The sequence below is a fragment of the Leucopleurus acutus genome, assembly GCF_964270905.1.
Source record: "Leucopleurus acutus genome assembly, chromosome: 12".
In the NCBI taxonomy this organism is placed as follows: domain Eukaryota; kingdom Metazoa; phylum Chordata; class Mammalia; order Artiodactyla; family Delphinidae; genus Leucopleurus; species Leucopleurus acutus.
In genome coordinates this window covers 87,073,663-87,089,724 of record NC_139154.1, presented here as the reverse complement: position 1 = coordinate 87,089,724, position 16,062 = coordinate 87,073,663, and the positions used below count along the sequence as shown (strand labels likewise).

General features: G+C 44.0%; 1 protein-coding gene across 1 annotated transcript in view; it reads left to right on the top strand.

Moving 5' to 3' along the window:
* Nucleotides 1-16,062, top strand: part of AAK1 (AP2 associated kinase 1) — a 166,681-nt gene that overhangs the window by 81,695 nt on the left and 68,924 nt on the right. Inside the window, exons 4-5 of the mRNA XM_082852018.1 lie at nt 5,446-5,554; nt 7,260-7,402. Coding sequence (XP_082708144.1) covers nt 5,446-5,554; nt 7,260-7,402 — 252 coding nt within the window. The remainder of the gene's footprint in view (nt 1-5,445; nt 5,555-7,259; nt 7,403-16,062) is intronic.

Genomic DNA, 16,062 nt, shown 5'->3' with positions numbered 1-16,062 from the left:
TTATCTAGGAAAAGAATCAACAGGTTAATTAGGTTCTTTCAAGGTTGGAGGGGAACAGAAATGGACAAACAGGAAAGGGGCAAAAGAGCTGCTTTCAAATCCCCACTGTCTAACATCATTCCATTTCTGTGGGATTAGGGGTGAAGGTCTATCTTCTGTAACTTCTTCATGCTGACATAGGGTGCCGTATTCTCAGAGTGGAAGATGTCAACATGGGTCTGTAGCATCTCTTTGCTGACAATTTTAGTTGGCCACTTACATATTACAGGCAGAACAAGCTACAATTATTTTGATGCCCACAGAGATATAGATTATTATGAGCAGTAATGTTAATCCCATTCTCTCTGAGGCCAGTTCTCGGAAGTGTGCTAGCCACAGATTCAGTACTGCTCAAGATGGTACAGCTTATGTCATGGCTACAGCCTGGTTATCATGCAGTTAGCTTTGTTCCTCTGGTGGCAGTTGTAGTATCTGTAAACAACTCAGGAATGTGCATCAGACACTGACTCTATGACTCTGTTGTCCTACTCATTAACTGCTCAATTTTGTAGTTGGTGGGGCCTACAGGGTTCTGCTCGGTTCCATTTTGAGTTAATTTCAGTTTGTGATGTGAGGTAGGAATCCAACTTCATTCTTTTGCATGTAGATATCCAGTTGTCCCAGCACCATTTTTTGAGAAGACTCTTCTCTTCCTCATTGAATTGTCTTGGCACCCTTGTCAAAAATCAGTTGGCCATAAATGTACAGGTGCTACACTAAAGATCTTGTGCCAGAATGTAAGTCAATGAACTACTTCCCTCATAGGTAAAGTCTCACTAGGAAAAGGAAAAGGTCATCTTAGCGACCTGATTGATTTACATCCCGGAGTAAGCTCCTTATTTCCTTGTGGACTGGCTTCTACCTAGAAAATGTCTGTGGAACACATTTTGAGTAGCACTCCTCTAAATCTTTGGTACGTTAACTGCCACTGCCCAGGAGTACCCCAGGCTCTATCCCAGAGCTACTAGATTAGAATCTGCTTTTAAACAATCCCTAGGTGATTCAATGCTTATTAAAGTTTGAGCAACATGCCTCTAGAATCAGACTCTAAATGACTTTAAAGATCTATTCAGTAAGTAGAGGATTAATTAATGAGTAAGACTTGGAAAAGGGAGAATAAATGTGACTGTAGGCAGGATTATATCTGGGACTTATGTAACAGAAACCCATAAGGGCCCCAGATATGTTGCCTTCGGTAGAACTCCAGGGCCAGTCCAGATCTCAAAGCGTTTCTCTTCACTACTGCACTGGACTTGATATCGTTTTTGTTTGTTTGTATAAAGAGTTACGAAGGAAATGTAGACTTATAAAGGAGAGTTACAAAGGAAATTTAGAGTTACAAAGGAAATTTTCCTAAAATTTAGGCAATTTTAGAGAAGGCAGGTGGGGAATAGTAAGGCCAAAGACTTTTACAAAGCAACTTTGGGAGAGAGAAACTAATTCCAGGCCTTAGAACTGCTTTCCTTCATCCTTAAGTTAATAAGAAGCTGCACTTTGGGTAAAAGTGTCTGTGGAATCATAGTGTGATTCTAGAAGTTGGCAACAGTAGTGCCGAGTCATAAACTCAGAAACCATCGACTATTCGGAGGGTCAAAACAGGTAAATATACCTCTTTGGAAGCTTACTGTATGCAAATGCAGACACTGTCAGCATCAGGAATTTGCAGGAATTTGTCATGCTGACATTCCAAGGAAGGGTGACCTGAGCAAAAGATATATAAGAAAATTAGTTACGTACTATAACTCATTTTACCATTTTAAGGTGAGTGACATTATTGATGTGCTACTTAGAACGCTATCTTCTTTGTTTTCTTGAACATAAATATAAAGGCTTTTATAGATGTACTTAGGAATTGAGTCCTCTGCTTTCTTATAAGGCTTTAAGATTCTTAGGTAGGAATTTCCTGCTGCAGGAATTTTGAAGCTCGGGATAGAATACTGTTCTGTGCTACAAGCACCATTAATTAGGACCACAGATAAACTTGAAATGTGTGGTCATCTGTAGGATCTGGGTAGAAGGCCTCATTTTCAAATGGTACTTTTTGTATGTGTTTGTGAAAAAAGTTTTTCATCACTTCAAGCATTTGACTATGAAAGTTAATAAGCTAACTACAAACACTTTAAATATCTATTCAGTAAAGCAGGTCTTCTAATAACATGTTTATCCATGTGGTTTAATGTTAATTTTAAAATAAAGTTTAAAATGACAATACAAGTCTTTAGACTTATCACTGCTTCCATGATTTAATGTAATATAAACTGATCTAATCCATAGTTTAACTGAACATTCCCCACTCCCCTGAAAATCAGAGTTTGACTTATACTCATCATGTAGACTTTTATCTCAATTCTCCAAATAATACTTGTAGCCGAGGGCATCAGAGCATCTTCCATATATCCTGCCTTTTCCTGAGTAAACCGGTAGTAACTGAGGTGCCTCTACGCGGGTTCCATCCCAGACCTCTACGTCCATTCATTCTGTTCTGTAAGCCTGGGGCTGGTCTTTTAACTAAAGCCAGGGAAAGCTTGGACATCCTTTGGTATGTTGCTGCTGAGAAGTGCTGTCACACTGCCCATGAATGTGAGTCTATCTCAGCTTGTAGTAAGATTTTCTCTTGACCTTTTCTACATTTCACAGCCATTCAAACAGATCTTCTCTATCAGTTCTAAACCAGTGGCATCCTAAAATCAGAGACGTCGCTGTGTCATCAAGTTGTTAAAAGTAAAATGCCATCGTCTTCCCTCCAAAGAGGCGGTCTTTTCTGCTTGGACATATCTCAGGATCTCTGCGGAAGACACAATGAACAGGAATTTGGGCGTGGACTGATCAGCCAGCATCTTGGCAGAGTGTTCTAGGATGCCATCTGCAGATGTTAATTATCCAGTTTGGGTCCTCTAATAGCTCTTGACCTCCTCTTGGCTCTATCAGTTGCTTCTTATTTTCCTTCCAGATTCTTATTTATTCCTCTTGGGATGAGACAAACTCAGAGGCAACATTGCTGATTCTTTTTCAAACAGCTAAATGTAGAAAGATTGGTCTTTCATTCCTTCTTGTGGACATTTGGAGGACATGCTCTGCTGCTGCATTTTGGTTTCAAAGAAATTCTCTCCACTTCTTCCTACTTCTAGGACTATGTAAATGGAAACAAATTCTAGAAGAGCTGATAAGACTGAAAAGCAGAAGGATAGTCCTCTAAAACATGAGCCCTGAAATCACTTTCTGTTTAGAGAAACTTGAATTCTAGAGGCTGCTTTTCTGCCTCATCATCTCCCTTGTCTGTTATCCAAAACAGTTGCTCTGAGCCTTTTATTTCTCTCATCAAGCTTCTTTCTCATTCCCTAACACTTTGAAGATGATCTTGTACTCTACCAAAAACAGAACAATAGATCTGAACTTCCTCAAATTCGCTTCTTTTTCCCCCAGCCTTAAACCAATATGCATGACCATCCTTATTTCCTTCCTGCTTGCCAGGAAAGAAATGTCTTTGAAAGATCAGTCCCTTTAACAGTGCTCCTTATTCCTTCCCTTTTCCACCTGCGGGACTTTGTTCGCTCAGTTATCCTCATCCTCTCCTGTATCTTAAAGCACCTTTTTGCCCTGGCTCCTTTCACTCTCCAGTGCTCAATCCTCTCCCATCCTAAAACTTCTTTCCCTCAGTGCTTCTCCTCTTTTAAGCTCAAAATGTCCTGAAAGAATCTCCCATAGCCACTGGCTCTGCGTATTCCACTCCCATTCTTCACAAGTCCAGCTCCGTTCTTACTTCACTTTATTCCTTTTACAAAACTGTTCTTGCCTAGATCTCCAGCGACTTCCCAGTCACCAGTAGAGGCAATCACGTCTTTACCTTTGGTCTACCTTTCTGAGGCAATAGTCATTCTTAATCCTTCACTCAGAGGAAAGTTCTAAGGAATTTTAACTTGGATGCTCAGAGTTCAGGTGTGTTGGTTTGATACTGTGCGGCTTCCTCTTGTTTGGGTATGTACTTTGACATTAAAAGAGACCGTATCACTTTGAACACTGAGTCTCCAGTTAGTGTGGTGGTGGCTCAAGTTGCCGCATTTGTGTGCTGACTCTTACAGAACCACGTTTCCCACCTCCGTCCTCCCATTTCTTTTATTAAACAAAGTAAAACAATTTATTAAAACTAGTTAAAAAATAAAACCTTGGGACTTCCCTGGTGACGCAGTGGTTGAGAATCCGCCTGCCAATGCAGGGGACACGGGTTCGAGGCCTGGTCTGGGAAGATCCCACCTGCCGTGGAGCAACTGAGCCCGTGCGCCACAAATACTGAGCCCGCATGCCACAACTACTGAGCCCACGTACTCTAGGGCCCACGTGCTGCAACTACTGAGCCCGCGTGCTACAACTACTGAAGCCCGTGCGCCTAGAGCCCGTGCTCTGCAACAAGAGAAGCCACCGCAATGAGAAGCCCGTGCACCGCAACGAAGAGTAGCCCCTGCTCGCCCCAACTAGAGGAAGACCGCGCGCAGCAACAAAGCCAAACGCAGCCAAAAATAAATAAATAAATGTATTAAAAAAATAAAATAAAACCTTACTTTGTGCATAAATCCCGTTACCCAACTTGCTTGGTTTTTGCTCACTAATGACCTTAGATTTTGAACATCATCATTACAAAGATTTGCCTCTATGGATGTTGAAATAACCAGACTGAGGGATGAGGCAACTTCCAGTGTCTAAATGGGTCCTGACACATGGGAGGTGCTCAATAAGTATTTGTTGAAAAATTAATTCCACAAGCAGCTCTGAGAGATGCAGTTCCAACCGGAGAGCTGGAAACATAACCCATCTTATATCCCAGTTGGTTGGCTTGAAAGACTTAATTGTGAGCAAAATGCTTAGGTCTGGATGCCGTTGTAGTCCCTTCAAAACTTTAAAAAGCAGTTATGCTTTTCATATATTTCCTAGAGGGAGAAAAACGGTACGAATAGTTTAAAAGTCAAGTTGAGTTCACTTGTGTTCCTACAACCAGGAAAAAAATCAGTTTCATTTTTCTGAATTAAAAATTCACATATTTCAATAGTTCATGCTGTCGCTCTCCTGTTAGCCCCTCTGCAGTGTTTCCGGAGATGGGAGTCTTTGCTTCTGGTTTATGTGGAGCGCTGATGCCGTGAGCAAGTAGGCACCGTGTGTGCATTTGGTTCTAGAATTTAGTTCAGGAGAGCGTTATGGTTTCGAAGGGTTGCAGAATTGCTATTGAAGAGCTGACCGTGAATCTCATAGACCAGCGGAAACCTGCCCTTGACCCTGCCCCTTAGTCTTGTCTCTCTTCACTGTTAAGTGTTGTCTCTGTGTATTTAAGTTATCTGGGCTAATGGAAAAGCCTGGCTCGTTCTATCTCTACTGGTGTCTGTAACGGATAATTTATTTCTCAACTCTTCTTTACAGAGGGACCTGTCGGGACACAAGAACATCGTGGGTTACATTGACTCCAGTATCAACAATGTGAGTAGCGGTGACGTGTGGGAAGTGCTCATTCTGATGGACTTCTGCAGGGGTAAGTATATGCGCCATACGTTAAGCTCTTGTTTCTCTAGCACTTTGATTGTCAGGGGTGTGGGGTCATTTCAGTTAATGTGCACTGTACTCTAACATATGTTGTTCCAGTTCTAAAGATTGGAAAACGAAGAGGCTAAAAGATACAGAGCCTTCTGTCACTTCTTGGTTATTCTTACAATGGCGAGTATCAGTGGCACAAATAATTCAGAGTGGTAGATAATACAAAACTCTACTTTTGTTAGGTTTGGGAAGGTTTGGTGCTTGTATATGAATGCGAATGTATGAGAATGAGAATGAATATGTTCTTTGTGATGCTTTAAAACAAATGATGAAGGCACATAATAAAGACCCAACTCCAGATAGACTAAGGGAACAGTTCAGCTTCCCTCACTCGTGTGTTCTCTTCTCCACCCACACCACCATCCTCGCATTAGGGGGTAAAAGAATCCTTTTCGTCTAATGGAAATGACCCTGCTCTTCTTGCTGGAGATCTGTGATTGCCAGGAAGGCTACATTCAGATGTTGCTGCCATTAACAGTAGAGTCAAGTAGTTGAAAGCTCAGAGTTTCAAGCAGTATTTATCTTGGGAACCCAGACTGTAGCATGAATTTATTTGGAGTTGACTGCATTTCATACAGCTATTGTTCGGAGGTTTAGCTTTTTTGGTCTAAGCAGCTGTCACTTACATTCTTGGGTCATTGTCTCACTGTTTGGTGCCCAGTTTTGTAAGCACCCTTAGTTCCACTAACACGTTCCTTGCCTTTACAGATACTGTCCATAAATTAAATACGTTAGTAATGCTTAAAATGTGATGTTAACCGATAGTTTCAGCCTTCGCGGTAACAGCTGCTAACCTGATTTTGTAAAATACTACCACATTTCGGGGCTTCCCTGGTGGCGCAGTGGTTGAGAGTCGGCCTGCCGATGCAGGGGACGCGGGTTCGTGACCCGGTCCGGGAAGACCCCACATGCTGCGGAGCGGCTGGGCCCGTGAGCCATGGCCGCTGAGCCTGCGCGTCCGGAGCCTGTGCTCCGCAACGGGAGAGGCCGCAGCAGGGAGAGGCCCGCGTACCGCAAAAAAAAAAAATACTACCACATTTGAACTTGACAGTTTGTCTCCTCCTCCTCTTCCTTTTTGGACAGTAAAATGTTTAGAGACGAGGCAGTAGGAGAGTCCAGGGAGCTGGATAATTTTCTAAGCGAGGTCGTCAGTCTTTCGGTCCTAGAGATTAAATGTTGGTGTAGCATTTCTGCAGACCAGGCAGCAAGCAGTAAAGCCAGAGAGACCAAGCTGCTTCTAAAATACACACTGTCATACTGCCTTCTTCCTCCACCCGGGGTCTATTGTGCAATCTGATTCTTACTGAAAGATACAGCAGATTGAACCTGTGGCCTCATCCAATGCACAACAGGGACAGTATAACCAGGCAACTAGAGCCAGGACCATATTGTCAGTTCTGCTACTAATCTTGAAGACAGAATGAGGGCAGCTCACATCTGGGCTGCTTTATATAATGAAGAAACTGTTTTGACGCCATAGAAAACAAGTCCCGGGCTGGGAATCAAGATACCGGGGTTTAGTCGTGGCTCAGCCAGTGATGGGCTGAGTCCAGGTTGCTCCTCTGTGGACAGCTTTTCATGCTCGTGGATAAGTGATGGGTCTGAATGTTAATAACCTTTCCTCTGCTCTGCACCCCTCTCAGGAGGCCAGGTGGTCAACCTGATGAACCAGCGCCTGCAAACAGGTTTTACAGAGAATGAAGTACTCCAGATATTTTGTGACACCTGTGAAGCTGTTGCCCGCCTGCATCAGTGCAAAACTCCTATTATCCACCGTGACCTGAAGGTAACAGATCACCATTAAGTGCATTCTTATGGAGTATTTTCTGTCTGCCCCAGGAATGGGGTAGGTGTTATGGGGATGTGAGAAAAGCGTAAGGCATGGTACCAGATTCTAAGCTTACATTCTGCTTGGGGAGAGAAAGTACAAAGAAAAAAATAAATAGTAGAACAGTACAGTACAATATAGCTCTCAATTTTATTAAGTAGCTTTCAGAAATTCTTTATAATCATCAAATGCCTGAACACATCTTTTTTGTTTTTCCTGATAAACTCCCAAATTCACTTTTCCAGGGTCAGAAAAAGTAATATGCTAATTTGAAATTTATAAAAAGCGGTGCTTGATCTTTAAAGTCTATTTCATACTTTGTAAAATCCATTAATTGGTGATTTAAAAAATTTGTCCTACTGATTACCATCCCCTTGCACTGGGCCTTTCGTACTGTAGTCACTTCACAATGTTCGTTGCATGGAATTGGCACCCAGTTAGGATTCACTAGCATCTCTGGAGCACTGACAATGTGCCAGGTATTCTGTTAGACACTTTATGTGCACTGTCTCTTGGGAGGGAGACATTCTTCTTTGCATTTTTTTTTTTTTGGCGATACGCGAGCCTCTGACCTCTCCCGTTGCGGAGCACAGGCTCCGGACGCGCAGGCTCAGCGGCCATGGCTCACGGGCCCAGCCGCTCCGCGGCATGTGGGATCTTCCCAGACCGGGGCACGAACCCGCGTCGCCTGCATCGGCAGGCGGACTCTCAACCACTGTGCCACCAGGGAAGCCCTCTTCTTTGCATTTTATGTTTGGGGAAACTCAGGAGCTGAGAGGTTATGTGATTTGACTAAGGTCATATAACTAGGAAGAAGCAGTACCAGAATTTGAATCCAGCTCTTCTGATTCTAAGTTACAGTTTCTTTTCATTATACTTATGTTTCGAGAAACACGCTTCACGGCTAATATTTGCATCACTGTCCCCTAGTGTGCTTGTTAAATGCAGGCTACTGGGTTCCCCGCTGAATCTTTTGGGCTATAATTTTTGTGATGGTACCAGGGAAGCCCAGGAGTTTTTATCTTAGGCACCCCAGGTGGTTTTTGTATATTCTAAAGTTTGAGGATCATAGCTACATACTAGCATTTCTGTTCTGAGGGTGTTTTTTAGTTTATTTGTTTGTTTGTTTCTTTAATTAAGATACCATAAAATTCACTCTTTGAAAATGTACAATTTGGTGGATTTTAGTATATTTACAAGGCTGTGCAACCATAACCACTGTCTAATTCCAGAAAATTTCATCATCCCCCCAAAAAATCCTGTATTCATTAGGGGTCACTCCTCGTTCTCCCCTTGTCCCAGCCCCTGGCAACCACTAATCTACTTTCTGTTGCTTATTCTGGACATTTCATCTAAATGGGCTTGTATAGTATGTGACCTCTTTCATAAGCATAGTGTTTTCAAGGTTCGTCTATGTTGTAGCATATATCAGTACTTCACTCCTTTTTGTTATAACATTCCATTTTGTGGATATATCACATTTTGTTTATTCAGCAGTTGGTGGACGTTTGAGTTGTTTCTACTTTGGCTATTATGAATAAGGCTACTATGAAGATTCATATACTAGTTTTCATGTGGGCATATGTTTTCAGTTTGCTTGGGTACATACTTAGGAGTGGAATTGCTGGGTCATACGGTAACTCTAATTTTTTGAGGAACTGCCACACCGTTTTCCAAAGTGGCTGCATTATTTTACATCCCACCAGCAACATATGCGGTTTCCGATTTCTTCACACTGACCTAACACTTGTCATTGTCCTGTTTTATTTTCCCACCCTAGTGAGTGTGAAGGCTCCAACAGCCTTAGACAGCCTTCTCCAGTGTGCCTCTGCGCACAGTCAGCCCCTTTTCTGAGTGGAGCGAGGAGGATACATCTCAGTGAATATTATGAGCCTCACATCGTACAAGTACATAGTTCTGTGGGGACAGTGCAGATACAACATGGTTCCTACGCTCATCATGTTAAAGGATTGGTGAGAGAATGTAAATGAAAGATTTGGAATTGAAACCTAAATAAGTGAAATACAAAACTTCATAGAACAAAGTGATGAATGGAAGAGATTCAAGTGGCTTAATATGTGGTCAGATAGTGGGATCTGGCGATGGTGATTGGAGCCTTCTGGAAAAGTCGGATTTTGAAGGACTGGTGGGATATAGGTGGTCACAGAGAGGATGAAGGGCATTTCAGGCAGAGAGCAGAGCCCGAGAACTGCCGAGAGAAGGGAACAAGAAGGCATTTGAAGATGAGGAGATAGGTAAGGGCTTGGTACCTGGCCAGTTACAGACCAGGCTAGAGTGACTGCAGGCCACTGCTCTAAGAATATAATGACACTTTATTTTTTTTATTGAAATATGTTGATTTACAATGTTGTATTAGTTTCAGGTTTTGACAGTTTATTTCTGGTTGCCTTAACCATGAGTGAAATTCTTGGGCGTGTTAGCATGTATTTCAAAATAGGCAGTGGTACCAACATTTTAGGACCTGACCTTTCTCCCTGCCACCTGCCTTGGAGAAGAGTTCATGAGGGGCAAAGGAAAGGGGGAGAAGTGTGGCCCAGCTGCACCAGCACTGCTTCTGTGACCCATATGAGCTCAGGTTTCTCCAGAACGCCACTCTCCCCCCAGGTCAGATGGGGTTCGATTTCATATCGGAACTCAGATTGTATAGCACAGTAACTTGTACCGACTGAACTGTAAGCTCTGTGAGTGATGAGCGTCCTTCGCGTTGCCAGATGCGCAGGGCACATTGCTCTCCCTGTCTCGTTCTCCTGCCTGTGGCATTTGCCTCCTCTGTGACTGTCTCTTCCCATGACCCCTGTGCAGCGTGATCTCCGGGCTCCTCAGGCTCCTTGGTTGCTCCTCTTATCACTTAGCCTCAGAGCCGCAGCTTCCTCGTCTGTAAGGTGGAGACAACAACGCCAGCCTTGTTAGGGCCAGGGTGAGGCTAAAGGAGAACATGCATGTCAGTGTGCAGGCGCATCCTTGGCGTAGAAGGTCCTGAGCGGGCACCCAGGGAGGTGAGAGCAAGGGAAGAGACCAAGAGGGCCGTTGAGCATCCTTTTAGAGAGTGCTACTCCCACGGTAAACAAAATCTTCCTTTATTGTAACTTTTTTCAACATTTGTTGGATTAAACGGGGCCTAAATGATAATCATTTCATCCCTGTAAATAGCACCTGCCCAGTTTACCCATTCCCAGCTTATCAGTGCTGCTGTGAGGCGGTGGAGAAGCGTCACCCGTGATGGGAACCTGAGGCACAGAGCTCAGTGTCTTGCCTGGGGACACGGTCGGGGGTTGGTCTCAAGCAGCCAGAGCCTCTTCTTTCACTGCTCTGAGCAGCCTGTGAGATGTCTCAGCAGAGAAACTCGGAGCAAACTGGAATCTGAGGGTAAGGCTGGGGCACAAGCGAGTGGCTGCCACGCTCTCTTCCTCAGCCCCTGCCCTTTGCCCCTCCGTCCCCCAGGGCTGGGCACACAGTAGTTGTGTTCAGTCAGTATTGAAGACCATCAGGTGTGCTGCTGGTTCGCCGGTAGTTGTTCAGGAGACTTTGTTTCCCTTTCTCCTTGACCTTGGAAATAAGGAGTATAAATAGGGGCCCCTGGGAGGAGGCCTTGACTGTGATTGTTCTAGAGGAGTCCTGTTGCTGTTGATTTTAGGCGTTGACTCCCGGTTGTTTTGCTGAAGCTTTCCCAAATTCCCCAAATCTTACACTCATTGCCATCTGGAGGCTTTTGTTAGCATGTTAGATCCTGTTGACTTCTACTACTGTGTGCTTGGTGGGCAGTCACATCGCCTGCCGCACTGCCAACTTCCTAGGCAGGCGTGAAAAGTCCCCCTGTGCTTCCTGTTTGCCCTGGCTCTGTCATTGCATCACAGGGCCTTGGCCGCTCAGAGCTCCCTGTCGTGGCTGGAACCAGCCAGCACAGTGCTAGCCGTAGCCAGGGCCAAGAAGTCCTTTGTTGTCCTCTTGGCCAGAGAACGTGCTGGTGGCTGGTCTCCCGGTTGCTCCCCTATGAGCGACGTCTCCCTTGGTGACCAGGCGCCTCGGGAGTAGTCTGTGGGGCACAGGAGGGAGCACAGGCCAGGCTGGCTGTAGGGCCCCGTGTTGAGCCAGTGTCACCCTCTGCAGCGGCCAGCTTGGTCACACGCGGAACTGAGAAAGGACCCTCTTGCCCTGCCTACCACGTGTGTGGTCTTTCTTGCACGTTCCAGAGGGGAAATAAGCTGAAAGCGGTCCCTGTCCTTAAGCAACTTATGTTCTAAAAATAACCATGACAGAAGTTCTGGTCTTCATTGAAAGTCTCTCCTCCAGTACATAGTTTTAACATTTTCATTATTTCCACCATTGTTTAATTGCCGTCTCTCTGAAGAATGATAGAGGTCATTCCTGCAGATCATGGGGTGTCGTAGACCTGGGACAGTCACGTTAGGCAGCCCTTTCTTTTTACCAACGGCGAAGCCTCTGCCCAGAAAGGCCGTGGCCTGAACAGTGATTTCAGTGATCAAACCAGAACAAAGGCCAAGGTTGTTTACTCTCAGTTTGGTTTCTGTTTGTTTGGTTTTGCTGTATTTTACCATGATGTTTGTCCTAACATTTAAGAAAGGGGAAGAAAGGGTTAAGACTTAATAAGTACATTCTAGATTGAAAAAGTCCTGAATGCCTCCTCAGTTGTCAGAAAGGAGATGTAGATCTCATGAAGTAGAATAAGATGAAGATTCTTGTCCTGTTTTTGGAGCCACAGGTTGGAAAACCTGCATGCATCTAATCCTCCACAATTTCCAGTGGTAAAAAATTAAACTCTGTGGCTGACATGCCTGGATGCCGTATCTGCTTGGAATATTGTCAAGATGAAGAGGTCAGGAGGACGTGGCTTTCCAGACCTCTTAGCTAAAGCTGTGAGCAGAATTTGGGAGTGACGACTTTAATAACGCTCTTAGGCTGACAGGTTGGGAATAAGGTCAGTAATGTTAAACTCTCAATGAGCTGAAAGGTGGGTGGTTGTAAGTGATGGTAACCAGCGTCAGGCTGACTTCCTGAAGGGCTTGGCCAAAAACGAAGTCACCGTGCAGATTGTCTGAAGCTTCCAGAAGCTGATGTATGAAGATCCAGTTGGTTCTCGACCTTCCTAAGCTCTTTGAATCCCTTTCGGCCCTGGTCATCTCACAGGTGGACGATGGTACCTGCCCTCATTGTTTCCTTTCTCTCACATCAGTGCAACAGGGGAGGGTGAAGTCCCAGCGGTGTGGCAGCCTGAGCCCGAATCCCGCCCTCGCAGCCTTGTGACCTCAGACATGTTAGGTAACTGGACTCCGTTCTCTCGTGTGTTAAGAGGGACAGTGAGGCTGTGTAAGAATTTCGTTCAATACTGTAGGTAGAAGCGTACATGGGGCAGGGTTGAGCCTATATTAAGCTCTGTTAGTTGCTGATACCATTGTTGTTTATATCATCCTGCCCCTGTGCCTTCCTGTTCCTAGTTCCACTTATCTAAGTCCTGCACTTCCTCCAAGGCCCAGCATTATCTCGTCTCCTCATTCATAAGAGTGCTAGCCCATAATATGTCCGGTCCCATGTTTTCAGTTTTCCGGTGCCCAGGATGGTGCTGCCCCAGCCACAAAGGCCTGCCTCTGTGCCTCAGACACCTCATGTGTGCTCCCACCTCTGCGCCTTTATGCTGGCCGCTCTCTACTGGGAATGCTTGTCCCCCACGTGGTCCATGGCTGCTCCCCTCATCAGGGTGACTGTGCTGTTTATAGTATCATCCTTCTTTACTTTACATACATTTAATCTGCTGGAGTTTTTTCCACAATATTTATCACTACCGGGCAGTTATACTTAATATTTTTTTTTTTTTTAAATCATCAACAGGACTCTAAGCTCCATGAGAGGGACTTCCCTGGTGGTCCAGTGGTTAAGACTCTGCGCTTCCACTGCAGGGGACACGGGTTCGATCCCTGGTCAGCAAACTAAGATCCCCCAAGCCCTGTAGCATGGCCAAAAATAAAATTAAATTAAAATTAAAAAATAAAATAAGGGACCTCCTGGCGGTCCAGTGGTTAAGAATCCATGTTTCCACCGCAGGACCACAGGTTTGAACCTGCATGCCATGCAATGTGGCCAAAAAAAAAAACAACAAAAAACCCTAAGCTCCACAAGAGGATGAACTTTGATTTGTTCACCAAGAAAAGTACTTGGCACGTAATAGGAGGCAGTAGCTCAAATGTATTTCTTTAATAAAGGAACGATAACAATACCTATCTTACATGTGTATAGGGAGGTTTACAATTCATTCTCTTACTTGCTTCATAAGAACAGTGATAGAATTATTATCAGCTTTACTTTAGAGGTGAGAAGCAAGCCCAAAGACATTGGTCCAAGGCCAGACATCTAAAATAGTCCCTGAGGTCTTCTGAACCCCAGGTGCAGTGTGGTTGCCACATGTCATGCTCTGTGTTTTGTTGATGATGGTGCTGGCGGTGATGCAGGCAGCAGCCAGCTGGAGCTCGGAGGTCTTAACTGGTGTTACACAGGGACGGATAGAGAGAGGGCGGAGCTTGCAGCTACTGCTAAAGTGGCTGCTGCCAAGCGATCTCACCTTCCTAATCTCAGCTGATCCTCCCAGTAGACTTGCACGGTAACCAAAGCAGGGATTATGGTTCTTCTTTGCATTGATAGTTCTTTGATATTGCTCAGGCTTTCCCTACATTGGTATCTCTGGCTCTCTTGTCTATTTTTGTACACACCCTTAATTTTTAACTGGTTTTCCTGTAAATATAGTTTTGTACAATGTTATCTTTGTGGGAGGGAGGGAGGCCAACTGGGGACCAGGTTAGATATAGTATAATTCCTGAGTTCTGTCAGTCTGGAACTAACCAGAAATACAAAACTAGTTTTTAAGGGGGGGGGGAACAAAACCAAAAACCCCAATGTGCATCATCTTTTATTCTGTCCTTTGTCTACTTAGTTTTCCTCCCTTCCCCAACAGTGATTTTGGTCCCTAGAACTACCTTGTTTGTGTTTTGATATGAATTCGCTTTTCAGTTTTCTAGATTGTACATTCCAACATTAGAAGGAGAGAATCTGATTCAGGAAGGGCCTGAACACATACAACAGGAGAAGCATGGTTTCACAGGCACCCTGTAGGATGTATGAGGCCAGCAAGGAAGATTGTTGCTGAAAGATACTGAATAAGGGATTTAGGGGTCCGTTATGTGTGTGAAATACTGGCCAGGTATTGTAGGGCACACATGAGCATAATATAATTATAGACCAGAGGCTGGCAGACTTCTCTGCAAAGGGCCAAAGAATAAATATTTTAGGCTTGTCAGCTATATAGGCTCTGTTTCAACTGCTTGAGTCTGCTGTTGGAGCTTAAAAACAGCCATAGACTAGAGGGTAAGTAACCAGTGGGCATGGCTTGGTTTGGACAGAAGGTCTTTGTCAACCCTTCCTAGCAGTGATAAGTTCTGTAGATTTTTGTAGGGTGGCCATGGAAAGTTTTACTGAGGAGTTATGGCTTGAGCAAGGCCTTGAAGACTGGCTAGGAGTTGACTAGTGGAGGGAGCAATAATTGAATAAAAAGACAAACTAGTCAATATGGGGAATGCTTAGCAGACATTGAGCAAATCAGCCTGACTAGTATTTAGACACTTGGTTCCTCATTGACTAGGTTCCTATTATAGGGACATTTCTGAACATAAAGAACTAAGATACCCCTGGCCTTAAGCTTGTATCCAGTACATTGGGTGAGTGTAGTCATCCCTACCAGGGTAGGAGGATGGGGATGGGGGGCTTGGAGTAATTGTTCTGCTTCTAACCTGCTTCCTGCCCTGGCAGAAAGACAATTCCCTGTCCTTCTCTAGAGCTGGATTGCCTAGGTTCACTTCCTTCCTTAATCACTGTGAGCCTCACTTTCTCTGTCTGTATAACAGGGATTATTATTACATTGTTACTATGAGGATTGAATGAGATAATCCATGTAAAGTGCTGAGACAGTAGTACTTGTATTAGTAAAAGCTCAGTAAATGGTAGCAGTTCTTTTTATAACCTCTAAATTCGATTGGAAATATTAGTGTTGCCTTGTTAGAATTATTTTAGATTCCTAAAGTGAGTATACATTCAGGATAGCTTGACTGTTTCACTTGGTGTACATAGATTAAACTCATGAGCATTGTAAAAAGCTGTAGATGGTGGAAATATTTACCTGACTCAGCCTTGTCTTTGGGGAACAAGTCTCCCCTAAGAATTCTTGTTCACAAGAGCATATCCACGCAAGTTTACGGTCATAGTTCACACTGCCTGTGTGGCTAAAACTCCCAAGGTCAAAATTGTAAATTAAAGTGATTATAGGTTATTAGTGCCCCAGGTGCATAAGTGAATTATCTCTGGAAGAATAATAGACTTTAAACTCAGGCCTCCAAGGCTTCCCACAGATAAATTCCAAGGAACATGAGTTAACAACAACAATGACAAAACCCCTCACAACAATACCATGAGTGACACTCAGTAGGAGTAAGAAACAATAAGCTACAGAGTCAGTTTGCAACAAAGACTTTAGGTATTGGATTTAGCAGATACAGACTATAAAATAAACATTTTTATAATTTTAGAAGAATTAAAGT